The 27842-nt window shown below is 46.2% G+C and overlaps 1 protein-coding gene across 3 annotated transcripts; it reads left to right on the plus strand.

The window, feature by feature from the left end:
• Window positions 1-24: 24 nt before the first annotated feature.
• On the plus strand, window positions 25-26653 carry IHO1 (interactor of HORMAD1 1). 3 transcript variants are annotated; one of them, XM_080606931.1, is made up of 8 exons: window positions 25-3975; window positions 4075-4144; window positions 11928-12087; window positions 13413-13570; window positions 15453-15501; window positions 16179-16266; window positions 23232-23335; window positions 24109-26653. In XM_080606931.1, the coding sequence occupies exons 1-8, from the start codon at window positions 3948-3950 to the stop codon at window positions 25387-25389; spliced, it is 1938 nt and encodes a 645-aa protein (XP_080463057.1). In that variant the 5' UTR covers window positions 25-3947; the 3' UTR covers window positions 25390-26653. The 3 variants fall into 3 exon arrangements, with proteins under 3 accessions (XP_080463057.1, XP_080463058.1, XP_080463056.1); XM_080606932.1 differs by having other exon boundaries at window positions 25-3785; XM_080606930.1 differs by having other exon boundaries at window positions 25-373.
• The last annotated feature ends 1189 nt before the right edge of the window (window positions 26654-27842 follow it).

Consider the following 27842-nt stretch of genomic DNA (forward strand, 5'->3'; position numbering starts at 1 on the left):
TGAACACAGTGGCAGAGAGAGGAGTTTTATCAGAGGGAGCTGGAGCGCGAGAGAGGACGGGATGGAGGTGGCTGCTGGAAGACCCTGGGAAAATGCTGCTGGGAAATAAGAGGCTTGGCAAGAGAAGAGACGTCTCCTACATGAGAAAAGAGGTCCCTGTCTCCTGCTACCCACGGGACTCCCACCCTGCTGCCCAGCTTGGGGTGCTCCTCCAGCTGCTCCTGACCTGGCTGCCAGCTGCCTGGGTTGCCTGGGGTGGCTGCTCTGGAGCCCGTGGTGTCAGCATAGCACCAGCACACTGGCTGGAGTATGGTCTGGTGCCTGAGGAAGGAGGAACACCACATTTCCCACTTACTGGCATCAGGATGGGAAGGTAAGCTCAGTGCTGGTGACATCTGCGGGTGTCATTCAGGGGCGCACGGCGAGATGGGTGTGGGGACCGATGTCCCAGGTTGCTCAGCACCGTGGTCCTGCCTGAGCCTCATTGCTTTTAGCTCCATGCAAAGTCACGCACCCCACAGCGCAGAGCAGCGGCCGCAGACACAGCCGAGGGATTCAGTCTTAATGAGATGACATTAGAAAGATCTCACAGGTCCGGGTAAATATCAAGTGTGAATGCCTGACCTTTCGGAGAAGACGGACGGTGCGATCCTCGGGTGGGTAGCACAGGGGGAAACGGGCGGCCGAGGCGCCGCAGAGCGCGACAGCAGCCAGAGCAGTGCCGTGGCCGGCTGTGCCATGTGCCGGGGCACTGCATAGGAAATGCTGGGCATGGGTCAGAGAGGAGCTGCTTGCCTCTGTTTCGGGAAGAATATCCTGGGATACCTGGTACCTCGGCTGGAGTATCCCTGCATCCACCTCTGGAGTTGCCATAGAAACCACAGCTGTGCCAGAAGCAGGATCAGCAGGGGGCCCTGAATGCGTGATTGAGCCGTGGCTCAGCAGCGGGGGGCATGCGCTGGCAGCCGGACAAAGTCAGCAGCTTGCGCCGTGCTGGGAGGTCTGGGGGCTGGAAAGAGAGATCCCATCCTCCAAGCACAGCATGTGGGGGCTCTGGCCCTCTCCTGTGAATATTGCAGCAGTGTCCTATTTTCACAATGCCCCCCCCCCTGACAAGCTTGGCCCTGGTGGGCTTTTTCTTCCAGGAGTGCAGGGAAGGGACAGCCGTGGTACCTCTCCCCAGCCTGCCAGCCCTTTCCAGAAGCCGCCGAGGCTCGTATGAACTTCACTCTCGCCACAACTTTTGTTGTGTGGGACCCTAAATCATGGAGTTGCATTGGAGACGCAGACCTGATTAATGAGCTTGTCCCGTGGAAGCATCGCATGGACAGGATAAATCAGGCGCTGAGTCACCAGCACGCTGACAGTCCTGCGCACCTCCTCTGCAGCCTTCCCTTCCAGTGACGGGGCTGTGCAGCGGGCGCCGGTGCCTGGCACTGATTTTTCCAAAAGCAAGACTGTGCCAGCTGTGAGAGGGGGAAGCCACGGCTTAGAAGCACCTCACTGTCATGTGTCCCTGCTGCGGTGACATTTCCAGCGGCAATGGTGCCAGCCTGGGGGGGCCAGCAGCCCCTGCCCTGCAGAGAGCTTCTCCTCTCTTTTATTAGCACTCTTACCTCCTGCACGTTTTGGGGGGGTTGGGACACGTCCACCCACTCCAGCTCCATTTGGCTTGACTGTTTCACTTGAGATAAACAGAAAAATCCGTGACCTATTCTAAAAGTTTGGATTGCTCATTCTTTTCTATCTTCGCTTTTGGGCACTAGACCCAGATCCCATCCAAATTAGGGGAAGAGAGTGGCCAGGACAATAGCCAAGGACATCTTGGGATGGAAGGAGAAATCTTCAGGCAAAAAGGCAAAACGAACGATGGCCTTGGTTGCGCTTAAGACTGACAAATTATTAACTGAAGAGCTCGTGTGAGCTGCTAATGAAATGCTAACGAATGAAAGAAAAACAGTTGAGGAATGTACAAGATATATTGCTGTCTATCTCCTGGCATGTTCTTTTAATTTTTACTAAATGAAAACCTTCAAGTATCTGGCCAAATTCCCTAATGCTAGAAGCTGTTGCTACAAGCCAGCACCAGGCAACACTGCTGATCTCCCCAGAGCTCTGCTACAGACGGGGGGAGACTGGGACTGGAGTTAGCTGTCAAACCTATAATTAAAAAAATGTGTTTCCTTATAGAAATTTCTTTCTGCTGTTGGGGAGATGGAAATACAAAATCTCATTTATCATGTTCCACAAACTCAGTAGACACTCAAACCAGAAAGCTCCAGCCACATCAGAAATATGAATAGCTCTGCATAATAACTTAAAATAATGCACCAAGCGGGTGCCAAGTCCTATAGCTGGTGCACAAAGTACCAACAAATCCTTTCCTAATACCAGTGGAAGTGCTGTAAGTGGATACAGGGCGCTGTGGTCTCCTATGAAGGGAGTTCTAGACTTTCCAATTATGAACAATAAAAGGACAGAAAACCACCATTTGTGATACAGGTCTGAATTCGACCTCAGTGCAGTGATAGCAGAACTGGGTGTTAGTCTGTACACCTGAGCTGTACAAAGCAGAGCAAAGCCTTTATTCACTCAACCAGTGCCATAGCCACAGGTGTCCCCCACAGCAGCGCTCTCTGGAGGAAGGTTAGGCTTCAAGCCTTTGACAGCTTGGCCATTATCAGATCACTTCAGTGGGAGCACAGACAGCCTGCAATTCTCCGCTTCAGTCCTAGAAAATCTTTCCACCACTGGATCATCACACGGTCGAGAGTTAACAAGCCGTGGAGATAAATTCGAGCTATTTATACCAGATGTAGCCCTGTATTTACAAGCAAAAACAAGCAGCAGAGTTGCTCCAAGAAGTCTGTTATGGGTAAAAGTCCAGAATTATTTAAGTGAAAGCTTCAGTTCTGCAGGATTTGTTAAGGAAAACAGATATATACATCAACGTTGCTGTTGTTCGGGATGACACACAACACAGGCATTGTTTTGACACCTCGGAGCTCCAGGCTGCTGTTAACACTAAAAGTTGCTCTCCAGGCAGGAGGAGCGTGAAGGGGATGTGATGAGCTTCTCTAATCTATCTGTAAATTTACAGCAGCCTTATTTCTGCAGTGGTTTAGTGCTTACGGAGCATCTTCAAAACTGACAACGAGTTTAACCAGCATTAAAAATACTTTGAATTAAAGGGAAAAAAACAGGCAAGTAAGCATGCCCATTTTCCATTCCCGAAGATGAGGAGGATACTGACGTGCAATGAAAAAATTCCAGTAAAACCATATTTGAGGATCTTTCTCCGGGGCATGTTTAGATCATGGGTTATTTCTGTCATACTAGTGGGTAAAATTAAGCCGTTCTGCATTTCTGAGAGCACTGTTGACACAAGAGACCGCACAGCCCCTGGGCACGAAGCCACCTGGTGTGCTATGGCTGCCATTAGGGACCAGCCCAGGGGCACTGAGCCCCAAGCACCCCCTTCACCCAGAACAGGGGTGCCCCCCCATCTGCCTGGGGACAGCCCAGGTCAGGGGGGACCCCCGAGCCCCCCCCCAGATGCTGGCTGCACCCCGGCCCTGCAGGGAGCCGCCAGGCCCAGCCCCAGGGTGGCCACGTCGGCCACGTCAGCCATGTTGGCTGGGCCTCCCTGGGGCTGCAGGTGCCTCTCAGCTCCCCTTGCAGCTGGTGTGCTCCGTCCTAAGGGGGCTGTAACTCTTTTTCTTACTTCTCCTCCTTGCAGTGTTACTGGCAGAGTGTGGGCAGCACCGTGACATTGCAAACACCGGGTAGGAGGGAGGAGGCCATGCATGCCCGGGGAGTGGGGAGGGATGTCCGGAGAGGGAGCGATGAGGGAGGAAACATGCACAAACTGCCCCTAGCTCGGGCAGTACATGAGTCCCATGGGGACAGGGCCCAGGGGAAGCCTTCCCTCACTCCCAGCCCCATAAATGCCCTGGCTGCAAGGCGACGAGGCCGGTGGGGTGCTGCCGCCATCAGGGTGCAGCTGGTGGCCCTGTGGGTGGTTTTATTCTGACACAGGCAATTGACAGATCTTGTATTTTTCCTTTCTAACAGTCAATCTTGAAAAAATGAATTTTAACGTCTGGAACATCAAGGAGATGCTCAGCACTCCAACAGCCTCTGGGTAAGTGCTGTATGTTTTCACCATTTTCGTGCTTATCACACTGGAGCCATCGGGATGGGCTGTGTTTTGCTCAGGGTCGCTACCCCGTGAGTTTGCAGTAAAACGCATGTAAGTGGTATACTAAAATGTGCTTTCTTGCTACATGCACTAATTGCACGCCGTGTGTGTTTGATCTGTGTGATTCCCAGTGTGCGCAGTTTATACCACAAAGCCTGTTAAGTACAACAGCCTCTCTTAAGATTATAAGGAAATTGTAAATACAAGGAACCTCATCCTGACATGTGACAGGTTATAGTACAACATATTTTGAAGGTCTTGCACTGCCAATGTAAAACATTCTTGGGATTATCAATGTTTTGGGTGTTTAATAACATTTACTCAAATTAAACATTTTAGTGGTCCACTTAGTTGGGTTCGAATTCTATAACCAGAGGCATCCTGAGGAACAGCAGGTTATATTTCCTGCGCTAAGTGGCACTCCTGCAAATATGGTGCAATACAGTGAAACGTGGTTCGGTTTGGTTCAAACATGGGATATGCTGATTAAGAGAAACAGCCATTATGCCTGCCCTGCTTCCTAACTTTCTGGTGATTTTAAGGCTGTTCTCTTTTCCTGGTCTAGGGTAGGAAGAGACAGAAACTTTCCAAGATACATAACCTAGGAGATGATCTGGCAGCTGGAAAAGCAGGAGCCACCATTTTGTTGTAGCTTTCTGTTTCTAGAGACTTGTTGGAGACTCTGCCACAATTGCATGGTCACTGTACTGCCAAAAGAAGGGGTGGGGGCGTGGGGGGAGGCACAGGCACGAGACACCTGAGGGAACGGAAAGAAATCTATCTAGAATTGATCTGCAGTTAGTCATGGTCTGGTGAATTATGCTTAATTAACCTGTTCTGTGATTCTGTTTGTATCTGCATACTCTCAGCCTACTAAACACTGTGATAGATTTACCATTGTAGGGAATTTAAAAATCAACACTGGATGCTCTGCTAAAAGCTATTCTGTGCTTCAAGCAGGAATTTATTCAGGAAAGTCCTATGGCCTATCTTATGCAACATGTCTAATTAGATAAGTTAAATGTTCCCTTCTTGCCTTGTGTAAAAGATAGATAAAATGAATCATAATTTGCAATATCATTACACATTATGTAACTAAAATTATTCCATATACTGCATTTATATGCATGGCTGATCTTTTTTCCCAGCAGAAGTCAAAGAGCAGCTAGAAGTCTCCACATCTGTAATATACAATGAAACAACAAATATTACTTATATTAAACATCTGGAGAGCAAATGCTAAGACATGCTACGTTTTTATATAGCAGAGTATCACTCTTTGCATGACTTGGCTAAAAATAGAGCCAGATTTATCTCTTGTTTAATTCTGGGGAAGCTAATTGATGAATTTGGTTGTCTGATCCTCTGGTAGTTAAATAACCCACTTATATAACTAACTGTTGTTCAAACTCAAGATTTTAGTCATACTGTCTCTGATGTGGCCTGATGTTACCATGATGATGGATGATAATGAAAGCATAATAGCAGTTTCCTTTCCCGTTATAAAAGTGCTTGTCATATACCTATGAATTAATTGAATTTTGCACAGATGCGAGGGTCAAAGGGGAGCCAATTCAGAGAAAAGTGTGTTTATATCTGTCATGATCTAGCCTTTATAAACATGCATTGCATAATTCTATTGTCTTCTTGGTACCTGCAGATTTTTTTACATAATTTTTTAATTGAATTAAGAAGTTATGTCTCAGTGGTTTGGAAACCTGCAACTTTTATTCTGGTCAGAGACTGAACTGGGGAAAATTTAGTTGTGAATGTCTGTATGTGTATATATAATATATACATAATTTATATATATATATATATAAAGCATTCTGTGGAGTTGTGCAATATAAAAGGAAATGAGTAGAAGAAGTACTGGTGCCTGTTTGGAAGGGGATTGTTTGAATTCCTTCCTCCTCCAAAGTGTCCTGTCAGCTACCAGATCTTCCCTTTTAACTATTTTATTAATGCAGGAGAAAAACACAGACAAGATTTTAACACCTACTCCTCAGCACTCCACGTTTTTTTCAAATGAGTTGAGAGGGTCCAATAGGTCATGAAACATTACTGAAAATGCAGCTGGGCTTTTGGAAGAGTTAAGATGAAGGATAAGGTTCTCAGACAGCAAATAACTTTTTCTAAGGAAAAAAAAAAAAAGTCATTCATAGGAGTATGTGCATGTATTTGAGATGGGGGGAAAATGTGTTAATTACTTCTCCCAGCTCTCTTCTCCTGTTACTAGATACTTTTCTCACTACAGCAGGATATGATGTATAAACTGCAGAATACTGTCTTTAAGAGAGCTTCTAAGATGCAACATGAAATCAGCATATAGTCTTGGCAGGGTACGGCTCACTCTGTTAGTTCTTTGCACGTTTGAGGCAGGGTGTTACTTTTGAGAGCAGCTGCCACCAGGTCCATAAGAAACGCAGAGCTCCAGTGATGTAATAAGGTCATGACAGAGTTTCTGCAGAAGCCCAAGATTGCTCTGAACCGTCACCTCTTGTACCTCCTTTCTGTCTGCGTCTCACAGCAGACTGGGGACTTGGGGTTTTATTCATCATCTGTCTGTCAAACACACATAATCTTCTCTGTGACTGCTGGCAGCCTGAGAGATAGGATGGGGGAACCAGAGTCCCCGTTTTACCTGTTTTTAATGTACAAATATCGACATAATAGAGATCCTAGAAACTCATTGGAAGGAAAGTTATCGAGTTGGACACTGTAATATCAGGGTGCCAATTATTTAAGAAGGTGGGAGGATGTGAGGCCAATAAAGTGACAGCTATACAGCGGAGAAAGCTTTGAGTCAATTTAAGTGTATCGACAAACAACACATTTTTTGTGGATTGAAATGCCAGACCTAATTAGGGAAAATGTTGTATTAGTGCTGTACTGCTGACTGCCCAGCCAGAAGGGAACATGGAGGAGGAGCACAGAGGACCTGAGAATAGCGGTCACAAAAGCAATGATGCTTCAATTAGCTTTATATCGACCGGGTAAGCATCGCTGGGGCATGACGCTGAAACTAGATTTTCAGCACCATAAATACCCGCCTCAGCCAGGGAACTCCCAGGGAAGAAATGCATCTTGCCTTGGTCTCGAGCTGAGCATAAGACCCTCGTTCAGAATATTACTCTTGTGGTGCTGCTGTAAAAGTGGCAATAATGAACTGGACTCAGCATCTCTGCAGGAGCATCAAAAGCCAAAAATCCACCACAGAAATGTGTGATTTCAAAAAAAGATATTGACATAGAAATAAGAAGTCTTGTTAAAATAAATGTAAAGGGACAGGCAAAAGGGTTAAATGTTCGCCTGAGGCACAGAGATTATTTAGGCCTCATACTGAAGATCCTCATTATTCAGACTCATACTGAAGCATAGAACTAATGCCTACAAGCTATCAGATCAGACTGGGGATGGACTGGTACCAGAATGACACTGTTAAATGGCATGGTAAAGAAGACTATTGAAAATGAGAGGGTATCTTTTAAGAAAGTAAAGATAATTAAAAATGTAAAAATAGAAAACAGTATATTATGATTTTAAATTGAAGTTACCGGAATTTTCTTGTTTCATGTGAAAAGCAGTAAGTTGCTAGAGGCATAAAAACTACTAATAAACCTATTTCCAAAGACATCAGAAGCAGAAAGCCCGCCAGAAAGCATCTAAGGCCAATACATGATAAAAATATTAAAGAGGCATTCAAAGAGGATGCTGTAAGCTGAGGCCTGCTTGGGCCATTGCTCTCTACGCGTCATATTTCTGCTGTTGAGAAACATCTTCCAAGTTTAACAGCCTTACTCGATCCATTATTTCATGAATTTCCATCCCACATAGCAGAGCCACAAATTCTGAAGTCTCCTTAAGGTCCCAGAATTAGCAGAAAATGAAGGAGACAGCCAAGACAACGCCGATGAACGAGCAGCTGTAAGAACCCTGAGCCTTGGAGGAGTTAGAAACTGAATGTACCATGCAGGCTGGAAGACAGCTTCAGACTGGGGGGCAAAAAAATTACCTCCAGATGTCTAATTCCTAATGCGGCCAGGGATAAATTTTGTGTAAGTAAACAAGGCTGTGCCGCAGAAATCTCCGACTACTGGCTTCTTGCTCAGGACAAAAGAGCTAACGCGGTTTCCAAGGTGAGGAATGTCTGGGTGCTATTGAATCACGTTGGAATGAATAATGGAGTTGCGCATAGAAAGTAAAAATGACCTTGAGGAATTAAAACAAGAGCGGAAGGAATTTGAGCCTGAAATCTGGAAACTGGAGGCAGTGTCTGAGCTGAATAACCTATAGGGATCCTGTTGTGGTTAATACATTAGGGTCGGTGCCAAAATCTGCTTGTAGAGATTCCTTTTAGGATACAAATGCAACAATGAAATGAACGATTTGCAACAAGCAGGTCATTCAGTTCCAGAGGACAGGGAACAGAAAAATAATGTTATGCTGATGCTGTTTCCAGCAAAGCGATGGTAAATGGCTGGAAACTGCAGCAGCAACTAGAACTCCTTCATTTAAACTCCTCCAAGCCCCCTGGATGCTAAAGTTTCTCCTTTGCACCCTAAGCAAATGCCGATCCTTGCATGTTTGCTGAACACTTTGACAGGCAGCAAATAGTAACTACGAGAACAGCATGGTAGAGCTAGAGACAGTTCCTACAGATACAAAATAAAGCTGTGGGGAAGAGCAGGTGAAAAGGAACGTCCAGCATTTCAATTGGATTTGTTGTGATGCAGTCCTGGTCACTAAATGAGAAGGAGCAGAAAGGGCTAGGAGATTTTCTTGATAGCAAGCAGGAAAAGAGGAACTTTATCGCACTGATACAGCTCAAGATTGCTACCAGGAGAAAAAGATTTCTTCTTGGGGAACGAATTTTTGCTGCACTTTGAAGAAACATGTCAGGAAGGTGTAAGTGAGCTTCACCCACAGAGCTTCAGAAGAGGAGGGATGTTGGCACAGGTTCAGGGCGGATGATAGAACTAAATAAAATCACAGCAGCACTACAAATAAATGTTATTTTGGAAATTGTAGGAGACTCACTTTGCTTTTCCAACTGACTCTTAAAGCTTGGTGTTGGCACATAAAGATGGATCCAAACAACAGAGTAAAAATTGTTTTTACAGACCAATAAGGCCTATGACACTACAGTTACGTGTTTTAGTGTGTTGACGCACCTAGAAACATCTAGGAACACAAGAAGAGAGGATTTATTGCGTGCTGTATTTCTCTTGGAGTGTTGTATCTGACAGCTGTTTGGGGGCCAGGCAGACCCTTTAAACAAAAGGTGACATGTTCACATCTGGTCATGCCAAAGTATTTGGATGTGCTGATTGGAACTCGGAAAAATGCAAGAAGCTCCAAAAAGATCCGACTTCTTGGGGGGGGTGGTATTCATACCGACAACAGGGAAACTGAGACTACGAAGAGCTAGCTGACTCCCCAGATATGCAGAGGGCTGCAGGTTTTTGAGGTCATGCTCATATTACAGAAAGTGTCGGGAGTTGCCAGTATTGCAATACCTTGCATTAAATTAGGTGGGAAAAAGAAACCATTCCATGGTTGGCAGAGTATGATTTAGCACTTTTGGAGCTGACAAGAGCTTGTGATGGCGCTTGTCTTACATATCTACATCTTTTCTTTTTGCTCTGAGTGCATCCAGTAGTGCAAACAGCATAGGAGCACTCTTGGCACAAATGCCCGAATGACTCAGGGAATGGCTCGTTTTAGCAGAAAGCTAAGAGTTCTCCTGAGATAAACTATTGCATCACCTAGGAGGGACTTCTAACCAGGATTGGATATCTAGAATGCTTCCTCGCTGTTTATAAGGAAGGGTTTATATTTAGGACGGGTCACGCACCCGTGAAGCCCAGCGCCCTGAAGGAAATGGTCAGGTGGCTAGAGAGCCGTGGTTGTCTGATCTCACTGTCACGGGTAGGCCTGGCCGAAGCATGGCCAGGCTGATGCCTTGTCCAGATGGCCTTGTTAACAAATCAATTGCCAGCAGCGTTTAGCAAGGGAGAAAGAAATCTGTTGTTCAGGGGAAAGAATGTGCTCAGAGAGACATCTGGTTTGTCTCCCCCCGTAGTTTGCAGAAGTGCCATCATTCCTAAACTAACCACCAAGAGAGGACCTCAGACAGAAAAATGAGGCTCCAGAGCCGTCTACAGCCTTCTTTGGTCATGGTGTGAGCGCAGAGTGAGGCAGGGAAGTCACCCAGCTCGCAGAGACCTCTGAGCTGCAAGGCTCCCCACAACGCCAGCAGCGGAGCTCCTTGCATTCAGCCTGGTGCTCGGACGTCGGGTGCCGTGAGGGGACCGAGCAAACAGCAGGGATGTGGCATTCACCAGGTGCACCAGACGCTTTCAAAGGGGGTCGTGGAACCGTGTATTGGCAGTAAAGCACTTGGGGAGTGTAAAAACCCTTCCTCAAACTAAGAGGGAGCTTTCTTGCCTAAAAGACAGACGGGTTTAGAAACTGGTGCAGGGGATGTGATACCTACATTTCTAACCAGCGTGCTGCCCACACGGGGTGGTGGCAGCCTGCATGCTCACATCTCTTCCTGACATACTCCGGGCTGCAGATTTAAAGTGAGTTCTTTTGTACAAAGCGTAGCTGAGGTGGAAACAGGAAGCTGTGCTAGTAAAAGTTATGTTCAGATTTCTTTTTCGGTAGATTTGGGGCCCGCAGAAAGATCAAGGGAGGTTTTGAATTCAGGCAGATTTATCAGACTTTTTGAGGATCCACAAACTCGTACCTCATCTGTCTATTTTTGACCGCAGCTCGGTGTTCTCGGTGGGCTTAAAGCCAGGAGTATTAATATGATATTGTCACTGACACCGCTATATGAAGAAGAGGGAGGCTGAGCAGTTCAAATGCTCCCACTAAGCCCTCTCCCTTTTGTGTGTATGGTGTTTGGGCTCCTTCCAAAAGTGGGGATTAAACCGAACACGTCACTGCTAATAAATGTTGAGGTGATCATCTTTTGTTAGACACACGAATTAGTCTACTGCCCTTCTTTACTTTAGTTATATGATTTGTTATGGAAGAGTCTGCCTAAGACTCTCTTTCATTAATTTTGATCTCTAATTCCGTTCCGTTTATCACTGTTCCGCCAGGCCTGATCAGGAGAAAGTCCTTGTGATTTATTAGTAAACCTTTAGATTTTAATTAATTCAGTTTGTTTCTTCCTTGACCCTTTTTAGGAATTGTTATATGGTGAGATTCTTGTTCCTGCGGGGGGGCTGGGGTAAGGTTTTGTCCAGTGGCACAGGTGGATGAGGTGGAAGAAAGGATTTCATCTATTGATACTGAGAAACAGCACCAAAGGCAGCAACACAGCTCTTGCATTTTGGTAGCTTAATTTGGGGAGTATAAGCCTGGACCAGTATTTCGTACATGTGGACCTAGCCTAAGCAGTTCATCTGACCTTGTAAACGCGGAGCAATGGAATACGAAAAATGAAGAAGTCTCTGTCTTTGCCAGCAAAAAAAAAGTTGAAGGCAGGCTCTGACAGCACAAAAAGCAGTACAGCTGGTGGGGAAACCTTTACCTGGGGGAACCTGGCATCGTACCACAGTCCTGGGGGGTAAATTGGCAGGAGCTGTGTCTATGAAGGGGAACAGAAAGAGAGAAACATAGCACAAAGTCAAGGCTAGCTGGGAAGGGTTTATTTGGGTGACACTCAGGGAAAAGAAAGATTCACTCAACGCGCTCTGTCCCGTTTCAGGCCTAACAAGTTTTCCGTCCGGAGCAATGCTCCCAGCGACTACTCGAGTCTGAGCGATTCTCAGCTGCTCTTCGGCTCCCAGTTCTGCCCGGAGAACGTGCAGTCGGCAGCGGCACCGCTGGAGCTGGGCACGCAGCTGGGACAGCACAACTCCCAGGACGTGAGTCTTGCTCCCCCGTTCAGCCCTGCACAGACACACAGCCACCCTCTGAATTAATGGAAAATACTGAAAACAGGTGGTAAAATTGGCTGAGCCTGCTGAAATCAAGTTATCTGCTGATACAGTAAGAAGAGTACATATTTACCGTAACTAGACAAAATAGCAGCCTGGTTGGTGAAAAAACTTATTTATGTGACTATTATTGGGATATTTTCTTTGATCGCATTTTTTAATAACTAACATAATGTGAAATTGTTCTCAATCTAATGTCTTTAGACCAGCTAGCTAAGATAGAATATTTCATCTATTCCCTCTTTGAACAGTACTGTGTTTCTCTTTATTAGCTTTCTGCAGGAATGACAGAGGTATTCAGCATTTAATTCAATTTCCTGAAAGTTACCTTGCTGGATTGTTGTTATGGCAGATGCTTGAATGACTTTGGATGAAGAGCTTCTAAGCTCAAAATCTTTCTCTTATCGCATGTGGCCTCTGATGTTACCAGCCTCACTAAAATAGTTCCTGCACCACTAGCAGATACCAGCAGATCCAAATAAAGACACCTGAGAGCAAAGATTAGGAAAGAGCAGTCGTGCCAGCCCTGTGGCCCTAGGCAGCCGTTCAGTTCCAGATCCTGTCTGTTGTCCCCTGCGTTTTGCTGAGGATCTTGTCCTTTAAATGTGTGGCTTTTCATCAGATGCAGGAAAGGAAACTCACTCTTCAGGATGAAAGAAAACAATTTAACGAAATTTGCATTTTCTGATGTTTTAAGGAAAAGGCATTTCTATTTTGGTCACAAAGTGTCTGGAAAGTGTATAGAATGAAGAAGGTCTTTACTGCTTTCATACTAATGTTATTTTCTTGTTCTGAAATGTGTATCAGAGCATGTGAAAAACAGCTACAGCCTGATGATGTTGCCGCATGGCAGCAAATGATGTCACCCAAAAGGAAATTCAATAGGGTTTCCTTTAGATTAATGGACAGGGAGCACCCTGAAATTATTTTATAGTGTCTGTGTTGAGCATACAGGGAAAAAAAATCTGCGCAGCTGATGATTGCAACCAAGTGAAAACAGTCAGGATGATGGAAAAGCCTTGAGTCTGAAGAAATTCAGTCTGAGTTTCAGTTCCACAGGGAGCCGATCAAACTAGGCACACTAAGTGAACAATAATCTCGTCAAATTCTTAATCTCCTCGCCCGATCTAATCTGTCACGTCCAATCACTGTGAACCCTCTGTCTGCAAAGCACTTGGTACAAAAATAGTTTTTGATAATTAATGTTCTGATTATTTTTATACTTCAACATTTTTCTTTCTTTTGTGCAACAGAGCGAGCCCAGTATTTTTACTAAATACCAAACAAAACCACAGTTATTTGATGAAGATACAAGAGAAAAAGGCTTACTTAATTTCGGTGCAGGAAGAGGGAAAAGTGTCCTGGAAAATTTTGAAGTGAATAAGAACAAAATAAAGGACAAATATGATCGGTATGTAGTCATCCATTGCAAATTCTTTCTGTGAAATGTGTTATCATCCCCTGCAGCTCCTCCTTCTCCTCTTGAAAGTCATACATGACGTAGCTGCAGATTTCTCCAAGAAAAGTGTCTTTTCAGGTTTTAGATAATCTCTGATTGGAAAGAGTCACAAGATAAGAGAATAAGGTTTACTTGCGATGAGAGTTATGTAACGCTTTCAGCCATAAGCCACAAGGAACAACAAAACTATAACCTGAATTTACCTTTGTCTTCTTTATCTAATCAGCAAGGGTTTTGTTGTGTTTTTTTTTTTCCTCTGTGAAAGACCATATTTCTCAAAATTTTATAGACTGTATAAAAGGGACTCCTAGGATGACATTTACATTTAGGACAAATGAGGAGATTGCCAGGCATACTTGTGTGCAGAGGAAGATGCAATGATTACAATGTTATAAACCTGCACATATCTCTATAATTTTTCTGGTATACAGGATTTTTGTATGTGTGTTTTTGGGAACAGACAAGTGTAATTTGTTAATGAGCTCTTTGTCAGATGTTAAGAATTAAATGTACCTCTAGGTCCTCTAGGACTTTAAGGATTAAGCTAAGAGTTTCAATCTCAAAAATGAAAGATGGCAAGCTCCCCAGTGCACCTATAAATAATTCTTAGCTCTGTACATTTTGTAATGTAACATCCAAAGTGAAACACATTTTTGTTAAAAGCCTTTAATCAGATCAGACTGTGTATCTCTCTCGTTTGCAACGGGCACTATACTTCTGATAATGCAAAATCTGATGCTCTGGTGCCTATTAGAGAAGAGGAAGATTTTTGTAAGTGAATTATGAGGAATGGACACACAGTTTTAAATGTTTAGTCAGAACTCTTAATTATCCTTTATTTCTTCTTTATATTAATTATGCTTCTTTCTGCGCTCCAGATGCACTCCCAGATTAGAAGCATGTTTATATAAATAACTATATTATCTTTACAGAGATAAATGTGTAATTTATCCATTTATATCCCCCACAAGTTTGACTATTAGAAGAACATCTTCCTCTCCTAAGGCTAGAAATATTTCAGAAGCCCTGCCTAATTCTCACGATTAGCCTCTACCTGGCCTCCACCTTTCTGTTTGTTGCAATTTGGATTACTAAATGATCAATTTAAAATGACCCGAATCTTCGGAGAGGAAATAGGTTATCGCTTTGCTTAGCAACAGTCCTTGCATTTTTGTTTGATAGGTTAATCATGAATATAGCCTGGTTCCTGATAGGCTCGCTCAACTCAAAAGGGTGGATAACAGAAACCACAGGCATAATCTCGGGAGAAAAGGATTTGCAGTATTTGTTCTTCCTGGCTTGGGCTTTGTTGATGCCGCAGTTTTTTTTCCCTGTTTTTCCCACAGTTATTTTAGTCCAAATATAATGCTCATGTATCTCAGCAACTGGCACATCACCTCCACCACGGCTGGGTTCTTCCGGAGTAGATAGTGCAGTGGTAACACCCCAGCAGCTAACAGTTAGTATTAACATGTGTAAATGCCTTCGGAAACTTCTGGGAGAGGCAGAAATGCTACGCCAGAACTGGGAGAGTTAAAAAAATATGTATATACCTCTATGTGATATATGTGTATATATCACATATACATATATATTTTTATATATATATATTTCTTACTCTACCTAGCAGAATCCGTGCTTTCCTAAAACAAGTAATGTGACTTCAAAGGGTTATGTCTGCTGAAGTAAGCACATTTCTGTGTTTGCATTGTGCACCGCACTATGCCTTGCAGTATTTCATGTCTCACATTTGCTGTGATCTTTTCAGTTTCTAACTACTTCAGTAACGTTACATGTCTGTTTTATTCCTTCTGTTGTTTTTGTTTCATTTTAGAGAGGTTTTAAGCACCTTTATTTCCAGTATCAACGACAGGCTTCAAGGGGTAAGTTACTTCAAATTCAGAGCCCAGAATAAGGAAGAATTAGAAATGCTGCAGAACATTCACTTTCTCTCATTTTCTGTGCTGATATTTGAATCGGCATACTGTTTGTCTTGAACACCTACATACTGTAGACCAACAATTGTCAATGTTTTTTTTTCACATGCTATCCTCTTTGTGGCTAGTCCTTAGGGTCACAGGCTTTAGGGCCCTGTCTCAGAGTCAGCAATGGAATTTCGCTGGGGCTTGGGAGCAAGAACAGCCTTTGGCTGTCTGCAAATACAACTTCTTTCCTCTTGCCTGAAGAAAGTAGCTTGCTCTCAAGAACAAGTAAATAAAACGTATCTCACTGTCTGAAGTTGAAGGTCTCTTCTCCCCATAACTTTTAATAAATAATTAGAATAATGTTGCTATTGATGCTTTTTTTTAGAGATGAATATCTCTATTGCAAAATAATTTAAGATTTCTGCAATACTTTATGAGACATTTGAGCCATTCCATACCCCCTTTGGGGTTGCAACCAACGGATGGACAAACTCTTCCAAGTGACAGATAAATGTCCATTTTCAGGCTATTGCAGCAGTGAATTATAGTCATTGTCGTGTGGCATTCTGGGCTGTTTTTGCACACAAATAAAAGTCAATGTATTAATTTTTTTTCATTTTTCTTCACTTTTGCAGCTGCAAGTGTGCTTGGACAAGTTTGAAGAAATGTTCAATTCGAGAAACAAATCCATTTTGGTTCATCTAGAAACCATTTCCAAGACACGTGAGTCCTTTCTGTATTTCTGTTAACAGCAGAGGGCACAGTCAAACTGCTGAATGTCCGCATGTTGTCTCCAAGCTGGGGTGAACTATGCAAGCCATGCCACTCACAGCTGCTACTCATAAGGGAGAATAGCAAAATATACTTATTCACAGTATGGACTTTGCTTTTCCATTCTTGTTAGGTTATATTTACCTTTGCTCTGCTCTCTTGTGTCAAAGAACTCGAGCGTTGCATGGTTAGACACCATGCATGTATAGACAGATGCATCTCTTTGGTTTTGTGTTCCGCCTGGAGTATGAGCATTTTTAGACTATATCTGGTACACTAATGGAATACACAGTAAAAATGAGATAGTTATTGAAATCCTGAATGTCTACTTTCAGTTTTTAAGGCTTTCTCAAATATTCATGTTAGTTTGAAGTTTTCCGCCTCCCTTTAATGCTTGAAGTGATTACATTTTACGTATGAGCAAAATTGGTACTGCTCTTCCTAGGTATGAAGCAAGTAATGAGATGCACTTTTACCGTGATGAAAGGGCGACCTCCCAAAAAAGCCAATAATGTAAAATACTTTTGAACAGCTCTGTCTCTGAAGTGGCTAGTCATAGCAGTCTTTATTGAGGGAGAGTGCTTCGGAGAAATTGTTTCTAATTTGGCTTAGATCTGAGCCTTTGAGAGTGCAGTAATTTTTAATGCTGCCATTATTTTTTATCAACACCCTGTCAGGACTCTGTTCTCTGCTTGCACTGCTCTGTGCAAGAACAAGAAGCCAGCTTCAAAACATGCAAGAAGTGCACATTATACCTTGTGAGTTCATGGTAGCAGACCTTCCCAAAAGCACTAGGATATTTACTGTGCAGTAAAATGTGGCTTCCATGAAGTACAGCTTTGACAGATACCCTTTAAGTCACTGCAGCCTTCTCAGGCGAAAAGAATGGAGTCCGGTGCATTTTTCACGAGGCCGTGGTAGCATGTACGTTTGAAATACCAATCATGTTTTGCTAAGAACACTCCCTTGCTGTGCTTGGCCACTGCTCTTGGTGGGACCTTAATGTAAGCAAGAATCTGTCTGTTTTGGCCAGCACAATAAGCCTGTTATTACGCATTTGCCCATCTCCTAATTACTTCACTGCCTCAGCTTGTCCACTCTGAGGCAGGGCTTTGCCTAATTTTGTATACCTCTTGCACAGAAATAGTTGTCATGGCATTGAAAATCAAATTTATTGTTCATAATTCCCCCTCTTCCCTCCATACCATTTGCTCAGCTGTCCTGTTTCTTATCCATAACCATTTTAAATAAATGTGCCTTGAATGAAATGAGAAACCTCCCAGAGGTGCCTGCTGCTAGATTTTCAAAGCAATTGAAAAGAAAAATTGGCACTTTCTGTAATGTATCATGCTGCAGAATGTTGAATATATAATGAAAATCGTCACATGCTCCACAATGTTGTTCTTTTTATATTTCTGGGAGGTTCATCTGTCACTGGTTAATTGCTGATAAACACTGCCATTTCACTGGTATCACAGTGATGGATAATTAAGTTCCCACCACATAAATACCTGCAGTAGTGCCTTGAAAAGATCCCAACTGAGGCAATTCCTTTGAAAAGGCTGGTATAAAATTCCTAAATTTGGTGATAAAGAACTAAATTCGGAGCCAATAAAGCACTGAATACCGGTGGTTGATGATACAGCACCGTGGGTTGTAGGTGACAAGGTGGAGATGTTAAATCATTGGTAGTGGGGGATTTGACATGCAGAAGATGAATACAGAGGATGGTGAGGCTCTCTTCAGAGACAGAAGTCGTATGCCAGGACATTCAAATGGCTCTGCAAAGTAAAGAAAGGTATAACTTGAAATCAAGTCTGTCTTCATTAGGAGCATGTGAGGAGTCTCACAGGCCTCCTTTGTAGCAAGTAGATTTGGCAGAGTCTACACACAAAACAGAAAATATTTTTCAAAATATATTTCCAAAGCATTTTCAAATGCTGTTGGGCTGGCGTGCTCTGTGCAATAAGATAAAAAATGTTCTCTTCTGAGCGTCTGTCCATATGTGCAGGCACACAGTGGATAGAGCTGTGTCTGGCACTGGCGATGAGAGAACATTTGCCTGAGCAGGTTCCACAGAGGCACAGCTGCTCTCTTCCTTGCCCACATCTCAGTGTGCTGTGCACAGGGATGTAAAGAAGCAAGCAGACCCTGTCTCCTCTGTTCTTTTTCCACTTGATGTAGAGTTTCTCTGGTTGACTTGCCAGATCACCATTTGCTCACTCTTTCTGGTTTCATCTCCTCTAACTCATTTATTTTTTTATTATCCTCATTTTCATTTATATACCCACATTTATATCAAAGCTTTCTATTTTTTTTTATACAAATCCTGATTTTCACAGCTCAGACCTCTCCGAACTGCTTTGCTTTTCTGGTATCTGGCAGTTCCAGCTGTGACAACTCACAACAGCCATGTCCTCTGCAACACTTCATCGCAAATGAGGAGCATGTTCCCGGCAAGCATACCACAAACAGTCTTCTACCCCTCCTGCCAGCAGTGGTGGCAAAAAAATGTGCAATGTTTCCCTAACAGAGGTACGAGCTGATGCAGTTCTCTGACAAAATCCAGTGTTTGATGGGCAGTTTTCAAACATGACTCACTGGGAGACTCCCCAGGCCCAGTAAGTTGCTGGCAAGGTTTCCAGGGGAATTCGCTGTGCTTGTACTGGTGTGATCTGGCCGTGTTTACTCCGAACAGTGTGGTCTGGGCTGTGAAACCCAGGCAGCCCCCTTACATTCTGCATTTATATCGACTGAAAAGTCAAAAGGCTGAAGACTGATAAAAGAAACGCCTTTCCCATAGCTAGCCATGCAGTGACCGGCAGTGAAAGTTGTTGAGGTGAGGAACTTAACCAGACTCCAGCACGGCCTTGGCATGGATGGCAGGAGGATGTGCAGTTGTCTTGGTAAATGCTGAACCCACCAGCGTGACACCTCAGGACTTCAGGCCACAGGACAGCAACGTGCTGTGCAGCAGGCAGAGGTCGGGGGCTGCTTACCCCATAGGCTGCTGCTGCAGAGGTCTTCTCCTGTGCAGTGGAAGGGGACCCAGCCTAAGCAGGCACAAACCTGACAGCCGGCCGCTCTGGGTGTGCCCAAGCAGGATGCAGCTGTGACGTTCTAAACGTCTGCAGCTCCGGTACTGCATGTGGAGAAAGCTCAGTGCTCCGCCAAACTCCATAGCCGTTTTTTCTGCTTGTGTCTCACCAGGTTTATACCACCTCCCATGTCCCCTACTGCACCATGGCACGGGGGGACCAACCTCCCCCCAAAGTGTTATTTAAAGCCTCCGTGCTGTCATTCCGACCCCAGGATAGATGGCAGAGACAACAGTAGATAGGCATCAGAAGCAGTTGGTGTTTAATATGCCTAGGCTGGAGACCGACACTCCCTCCTGCGGCTGCTCAGCCTGTAATTTTCAGCTGTTGGGAGTGCAGCTGCACCCCAGAGCAGGCGGATTTGCTGGGAAGGCTCCGCAGCACCGGGCAGCAGGGTGGGCTCGCTCGGTGGGCCCAGCAGGACCTACCCGGAGAGCCTGCGGTGATTTCTCTCCTGACAGATTTCACATTCCTTATGTTATTACTGTAAGCCAGTAGCAGTCAAAGACAATGGTACAGCAAATCCAAGCGTTGCGATGTTCCAGGTTGTAAAAATCTGTTTTGTTTAGACTAAAATACCTTAGAAGAGAGGCACAAGCCCATGCATAATCCACCCCTTAACCGAGTAAAGATTTTTTCTCTATGATTGAGTTGTTCAATAACTATCTGCTGCAGGGTTTATTTGAAGAGAACTTTCTCTGAAGCAGCTGTTCTTGATCATTTTAAAGACAAGAGATTTGACTAACAGGGTCCTTGATGTGATCTGGCTCGGCCACCTCAATGCCTTTTTCTTTCAGTGGAGATCAACCCCCCGTTTTTGTTTTGTTTAATAATGTTTGACAAGTCTGAACACTCCTTGGTGTGGAAGCCAGAGAGGGAAGGAGAGTGCCTCCCCTCTGTACCGAGGTGTTTTTTTTTTTTCCTGCAGAATACTCCTACACGTACAAATGAGGCACATCCAAAAGGCTGGCTGTTGGTAGCTTGCCTGCAGCATGCTGTGCTGAGTCAAACGTATACGCAGATCACAAGCCCAGTGGATGCAGTGCTATTTATAGACCGAGGATACCATGTTGTAGAAGAACAGACAGGCTAGGGAAATCAGAAAGTTTTAAAAATAATTCAGAATTAAAATTTAGCGTACGGGGAAGAGCAGCGTGTGGAGGTAAGCCTTCCTGTATCCTCACTGCATACAGCTGGAGCACGTTGAAGTGACGTGAGGGAGTTCCCTGCTTCAGGCACTGCTGCTTTCGTCCTCCTGGTAGGACTGCAGGCATGGAGGGGCTGGCAGCCTTCCCCAAACCTGCTCTCTGACTGCAGGTACCCCTCAGGTCTAAGCAGGGAGATGCAAAGTCTGCGAGGGCCCGCTGAAACATTCACCCCACCATTACAAACCCATCCTGCAAGTCACAACTTTCCCCCGTTGATGTATTAAAAACATCTAAATCTGTCAGAACAAAAGAGCAGAAGCTTAAATTCAGCAGAGAGAGCAAGCAGGGGCAACCGAATTGCCTGCAGGACCAGATTGCTTATTAGTTGAAATATGTGCAGGTAATCCTCAGAAATAAGCCACGCTCTGTGGAGAACAAGGTGATGGCTGTGCTGAGGAGGTGCAGAAGTTGCTCCCGAGCCCCATCCAGGCAGCATGTTAACTGAAGGCCTGTGAGGAAGATGCACGGCCAGGGCAGCCTCAGGGTTCCTCCTCCCAGAGGACAGCAGCGTGCTCTGTGCCCAAGCACCGCTGCTTTGGAGGAAGACAAGTGAATATAAAATAACCCCCGGCACGTAGGAGGGAGCTCTCACAAGCCACCAGTCCCTGGAGCACCGGCCCCGCTGCGCCTGCCAGCCCCTGCAGCACCAGACACCCCTGCTTCACGAGGCTCAATAAGCCCAATGCTTTCAATCTCCTTTCATAAGAGGAGATTATCATCTAAGCACTTAATTATCTGGTAGCTTTTCTCCGCACGTGTCCCAGTTCAATCTATTTTCCTTGCACGTAGATGGCCAGGCCTGTGCACGGGCTTCCAGCCACGCCGTGCTTGCACAGAAGCTCCTGGCAGCCAGAGCTTGTGCACCTCCACACACTGCACTGCCATATCTCACCTGGTCTGCGGCCCCAGGGCTGGCGCACTGCTTTGTGCCACCTTCTAGCTGCCTGAGCGCCCTTCTGGCCCCTGCACCCAGTCACCACGGCAGATTTAAGCAGGACTGGCCCACGAGCGGTGCTTCCAGAGCTGCGTTTTCCCCTCCTGCCACCCCTCTCAGGAGCTGTTTTTTCCCCTTTAATCGAGGCTTTGTGCCCCTCACAATTTTTCGCAGCTTTTTTCATATTACATGATGAAAAGCTTTGTTTGAGCCTACACAAAGGCACTGCATTGCCTTTGTCTAAAAAGTCACCTATCTTATCACAGGGTATTACATTAGTCAGGCACAATCTGCCTTTTATAAAGTCTTGTTCCGTTTTATTCCATTTTCCTCCCTATCTTTGATTACTCTTTCCTTTAAGGTCTAGCCTAAAACCTTGGACAATATGAGAACAAACTAGTAAGCCCATAATTGCTCAGATCTCTTCCTTTTCTTCCTTCCCAAATGCACCTTTTAAAAACGTCCCTGATTTTTTTTTTTTAACAGAACCAAAGCTTGTACAAGTACTTTCTGTCTGTCTCTCCCTAATAGTTTTTAACTCTTTGGCCAATTCCATCAAGAGTTTGACAGAAGGGCAGAGCTCACCGAGATAATTAAGTCCCTGCAAGCTTAATGAAAATAGCTGGGCACGAGGGGAAGAGATCCCGAGCGCTCTGCGGCTCTGCAGCGTGTGAGCACGCCTCGCTGGGGTGAGAAGAGCCACCCTGAGGAGCTGAGATAAATGCTCCACGTGCAGGAACAGCTTCAGCTGGGCTCTTATCGCCGCAGACACCAAAGTCAATCAAACATGTTGGATTTGGAGAAAAAGAGGATTAATTAATTGCAGAGCTCTTGTAGCCACTTGTTGGAACACGGGCTTTGCACGGATCTCTCTCAGGCACCCAGTGGCAGTCCGGGACCCGGAGTTTCAGTTATCCCGGCCAGTTGGCTTGGGAAGGCTTTGTTTTTGCAGGAGCGCTTTGCATCCTGTTTTGTTACAACCTGCAAACGTTCCTGCCCAGCCGCATCATCCGCACGCACCTCCCTGTGCTGTCCAAAGGGAAGACCAGGTGTGCTTAGTGAACGTCTCTTTCTGTGCTTCGTGATGTATGGCTTTGAAGGAAGGCTACTGTAAGATTGCTCAGGATTTGTCATCTCCATGTAAGCTGTAAACTGTGCTCCTGCGATGCCGTGTGTTAGGGCACATGAGTGGTTACAGTAAGAACAACTGCAGCTACATGGGAGGTTAATATTACTGGCGAATTGTGTAACAAAATCGTGGACCAGTTGTGCCACAGAAGAGGGTCAGTTGTACGGGGCTGAGCCAGTCCCATGTGGGTCCCTCTCCCAGCACAGTTCACAGACAATGAAGCCTCGTCCTTCCTTGCCTTGAACCAACCAAGTTCCCCAGCTTCGCGTAGCCTTTCATCTCCGGCTGCCGTATTAATAGACCACAGTAAATGAGGTTTGGCCTGTACTCAGCATCTTATAAATTTCAAGTGCTGTGCATTAAACATGCACCCTATTGTTCATTGCTTGGCGCTTGGGGAGAGCTCAGCTGGCGAATCACTCTGGTTGCACAGCACAGTGAAGTATTTCATGCCAAGCCATGGAGGAAGTAGCAATAGTATTGATAGTACTTTATTCACATTTACAAATGAAAGGCCAAATGTGTTTTTTATTGATTTCCCTGTTTAGTGCAAGATGCTCTTCAAAGTCACAGTGACTTGGTGCTGAAAGCCCTGACAGATAAAAGCCAAATGGAGCAGGCGCTGCTGGAGATGGAGAGGAGACTTGCAGCCGTAAGTGGAGAAATTAATCTTTTATTCTGAATCTTCTGTCTGAATTTCTCCAATTTCTTCAAAATATTAACTGAATATTAAATTGTCTTCAGATAGAGGATTATAAAGTAGACTGCTCCTATTATAATGAAGAGGGAAAGACATATTAAAATGCTAATTCTAGGCCAGCTGCTGACTGATGCTTACCCAAGAGCCTGCTCACGGTGCTGTAAGCTCTGATGAAATCCTGGTCAGTAAGGCTGGAGCCCAACAGTACCCTGTCGTGGCAGGCGCACGATGAAGCACGGCTTTCTCACGCTGGCACGTGCCTTTGCTGGAGGAGTTGATGCCTGCAAAGGGAGGGCATCTCGCAGAAGTGCGGTGCCTCCTTCCTTTGGCTTCCCAGAGGGAGGAGAAAAGAGGTCAGGGAAGAATAAGTGGGTGGCAGAGACAAAAGAGCGAACTCCAGACCTCCCAGAGTGGTCTGTTTTTTTCAAAGACCCTGCTGGAGGAATTGCTTTCGGCAAGGATGTGACATGCCAGCACATGAGAGGGCAACGCTCTGCGAGAGGGGCACCACAGGAGGTTAGGAGCCCCAACCCCAAAACTCCCACACTTGTGGGACAGTTTGAAATACGTATTACACAGGGGGATGCAAATTGCTAATTTTTGGACTGATACCCAATCTATGGGATCTGACCGATGCATAGAACCAAAAATTTCTTCTGTGAATCTTATTATTGTACCTTTTAATGTGTTGTTTACTGCTTCTGCTCTGCTCACTGCTTCCCCAGAAAGACGTGGAGATTTCAGATGTGAAATCCAGTGTCCAGCAGCTGAAGGAGAGCCTGGAGTCGCTGCCAGCTCAGCTGAGCGATCAGCACCTGAAGCTGTGTGAAGAACTAGGCTCCCTGAAGCTCCCTAGTGCCTTAGCTGAGCTGCACACGTTCATGTCCAGTGCCAGAGCTCCCCCTCGGATGGTGGATGACTCTTCTCAGACCTCCCCTGGCACATGCCAGGGCTGTGCCTCACGTCAGGAGACAGAGCACTGTCCGTGCTGCCGAGGCAAGGGGGATTGCAGCTCCTTGGGTCCATCTCAGCACGGAGCCCTGCCCGTGGGGAGCCAGCCCACTGGCGACGGGACACCTGGGAGAGACCTCAGCACAGCTGCGGGAGGCAAAGTCAGCCCCTTTGCCAGAGCAGTGTGTGACAGAGAAAATACTTCTGTGCAGGAGGTGAGGTCTGTTCTGGGACCGCAGAGCTGTGCTACCCATCCCTGCGTGTGCTGTGCTAACAGTCAGTTTCTTGGGGAGGGTCAGAAGAAACACTGCCCCGTACCGCAGGAAGTGTCTCTGCTAACTCCTCTGAGGAAGGCGATCAGGAGAAGCACTACAGGATTTAAAAATGTGACACCATCGCAACAGAGGCAGCCTCAAGTTTGCCACCTTTTTGTACAAAACAACGTGCCCGGGCAAAGAGACGGGAACTCATCCACAGACCATGAGCTGGAGAATGTAGCTGTAGGGAACAAAGCAAAGCAGAAGTCAGGAAGGATCCCTTGGAATAAAATAATGGAGAGGAAGAAAACATACCCCAGCAAGAGGAAAGGAGAGCTCTTTAGATGTGCTGACGGTGGGCTGAAGCAAGTAAGGGCAAACAGGATTATTGCGTTGGGAAGCTCCAGAAAAAAATGCTTTCCCAGATACACGGTTGCTCTCAATTTAGAAAACTCTAACCCGGTTTCTTCAGCTCCCAATCAACAGATGCTCAGCAGTGCTCAGCCGAGGCTTACAAGGAATTTCCTACCTGTGCCATGCTCCAATAGAGGCGTGCAACAACTTGCAGACAAAACAAAGAGAAATGTGGAAAACAAGAAGAGAGTGATCGTTTCCAGTGCAAGGAGGAATTTCTGGGATTCCTCTCCCCAGGAGAATGTGTTTTCCCTGTGCAGCACAACAGGTGGAAAGCAGATGAGCTGCTCTTCAGGCTCCAGTAAGCCGTGTCCTGGCAATGCGCTGCCCCAGCAGAGCACGGAATGCTGCTCTTTAGTTTTTGATAGCGATTATTCTGATTGAGGGGGGTTCGTTTGGTTTTCAGAGTCTTCAGTGCAGGCATGGCCATCTCAGTCGCAGTTTGTTCCTCCGGGTGCATTACCTGCTCAGTCTCCTGAATTTGATCCCACGCAGGTGAGTGCGCTCCTGCTGGGACTGGCACGAAGGGCTGAGTGACCCGTGTGCGTTACAGCCCTTGGAAACAAGCAAGGCTCGTGCCTGGCATGCTTTGACAAGTTACTGCCCACTTGGAGATATTGTCAGGGACTACGTGGGAGCTGAGGGAAGGTCTCCTATGGCTTGGAAAGCTGAGCGGATCTGTATTATTTTATCCCCTGCCACCAGCAGAAATGCCTCGGGCTGTGGTTACTGCTGTATTTACGCAGCAAAGAAGTGTCTGCGGAGACTTTCAGCGGGGAGGAACCAGCTGGCAGATCACAGACACACCGCTGATTCTCCTGCTACCAGACCGAGCACTTAGATCTGCTCCAAACTTTTCATCTAGATATATGGAATAATATCTTTGCAGCTGGAGGCTTTAGCTCTGCTCTTCACTCGTAGTCTCTGTTTCAGTTTGTATGTCTAACAGTTCAGATTTTGAGCTCCCTAGGAAGTAGGGGGTATTTTTCTGATTGATTTTCATAAGGTTAAGATTTGTCCCGAGAGTTGTTTCTGAGCTTTGGGCAGTTTAGCTGAGGAAAGCAGAATCCCAGCATCTCCGTTTGTTAAGTATGGTGTTTCTTCTCCTTTTAGGCTGAAATTTCTTGGTTTCAGGAAATTCAGGAAATTATTATTTAGTTTCTGTCATATTTGTCCCACGTATCTCTTAACTAATCAAGGACTTGCCCAACTTACACTTTCCAAAGATGATTCTCAGAAGCCAGAAGAAGTGACATTCAAATTCAACAGGTACAGTACTCGATGGATATTCCTCATCTTTTAGAGACCTGTAATTCTCTAGTTCGGACTCATTCCAGACACACACAATTTGAGTCAGAAAGGGCCAGCTGATCACCTAACCTGACATATATAGCAGCTCGGCCATTCAGCAGCCCCTGCTCCTGCAGAGCAAATCCTCCCAGGATATCCAGCCATGACTATAAGTTTCCACTGCTTCAAATATTTCTGTCACGTTTGAGCTTTGATCTCTGCTGCTGGCAAAAGAAGCATTTCGATATTGACAGAAGAGGTCTATTACCGTGAATCCATGTGGCCCAGTGCTGTCATCCCATGGGGAAAGGCTAGGACAGTTTCCCCGAATTTAATAAAGCCATCGTTTCATCACAAATATCGTGTGTTTTTGTATTGTTTCTTTGGGAGAGGCAAGGTCCTGCTTCAGCAGGTGAACAGGGAGCTGCTCGTTAGCTGCTCGGCTCCCCTCAGTCGTGGCACTGGGAGAATTAGGGGTTTTCAGCTCCTCCCTGGTGTTTAAGGAAGGAAACCACTGCCCTTACGCTTTACCATTGATTTGTGGGTGTTCATGAGCGAGGAGAAGGTGGGGGTGGGCGGGCCTGGGGATCCCCCAATCTCTGGGGTCCCCCCGGGTTGGCAGGGGGGCTGCTGAGGCCGTCCTGCGGCCGACAGCTGCAGGCAGCAGCGGGCGTCCGGCACAGTCTGCGTCCCTTCCCTTTGCATTTCCCTTCTGCAGCTGCCTTCTCTGCACTGCAGCAGCTTTGTGGGGCACAACCCGCTGCTAGGGGTTTGAGGATCTGTCTGCGTTTTGGGGAAGCACCGGTGTCGGTGTCTGCGGGGCTGGAGCAGGCTGGAGGTCCGTGCTGCAGGCTGCCAGCCCGGCAGCGCATCGCTGAGCTTGGAGGGACCTCTGGAGGTCTCTGCTGCAAGCCCCCGCGCCCGGCCGGCACCCTGAGGAAATGCTGGGGTGCAACGTGGGGGGGGCTGGTGTAGGGGACCCCCGGCCTCCCACCTGATGGCTCGTGGAGGGGTTGTGCACGATGGTTTTGTAGAAAGGGGCTGCAGCCGGGTGTAGTGAGGAGCAGCAGGACGCGGTGCTCCCCCCGCACCGGCCACCTTGGGGGCGACGTGGGGCAAAGCCCCGGGGAGCAGCGGGTCCCACCTGGCCCCACAGCCCGGCCCCACGCTGGTTCCCATTCAGGGTCTCCTCCAGGGGTTTTGCTGCCAGCGTTTATCCCAATAAGGCCGTGCCGCGCCGCAACTCCCCGGCTGGCTCCGACAGACAAAAATGGAAGTGTGTGCACGGCTCTGCGCGGGGGCACGAGCCACCGCCTGCCTCGCATTCACTGCCGGCACGGCGCTTCCCACCCCTCGGCGAGGATTTCCAGGGCGTGTGGCCACCGAGTTCAGTCTCCAGCTCCTGGACCCAGCCGTGCTGCCCCTCACACAGGGCTTTTGCTGTTACGGGGCAACTGGCATGTGTATTTGGGGGTCTCGTCCCAGCCCTCGCTGAAGCGCCCCTTGCTCAGTAGCCATGAGGACGCGAACTGGGGCTCCGTGCTGCT

The sequence above is a fragment of the Anser brachyrhynchus genome, assembly GCF_964034855.1.
Source record: "Anser brachyrhynchus genome assembly, chromosome: 10".
Lineage (NCBI taxonomy): Eukaryota > Metazoa > Chordata > Aves > Anseriformes > Anatidae > Anser > Anser brachyrhynchus.

What these genes read in the sequence shown, in the direction of transcription:
- IHO1 (XM_080606930.1), top strand. Translation starts at nt 310, where the DNA reads ATGGTCTGGTGCCTGAGGAAGGAGGAACACCACATTTCCCACTTACTG. An exon ending in ACTGGCATCAGGATGGGAAG is followed by an intron (nt 374 to 4,074) that starts GTAAGCTCAGTG and finishes CCTTTCTAACAG; the next exon opens with TCAATCTTGAAAAAATGAAT. An exon ending in AGCACTCCAACAGCCTCTGG is followed by an intron (nt 4,145 to 11,927) that starts GTAAGTGCTGTA and finishes GTCCCGTTTCAG; the next exon opens with GCCTAACAAGTTTTCCGTCC.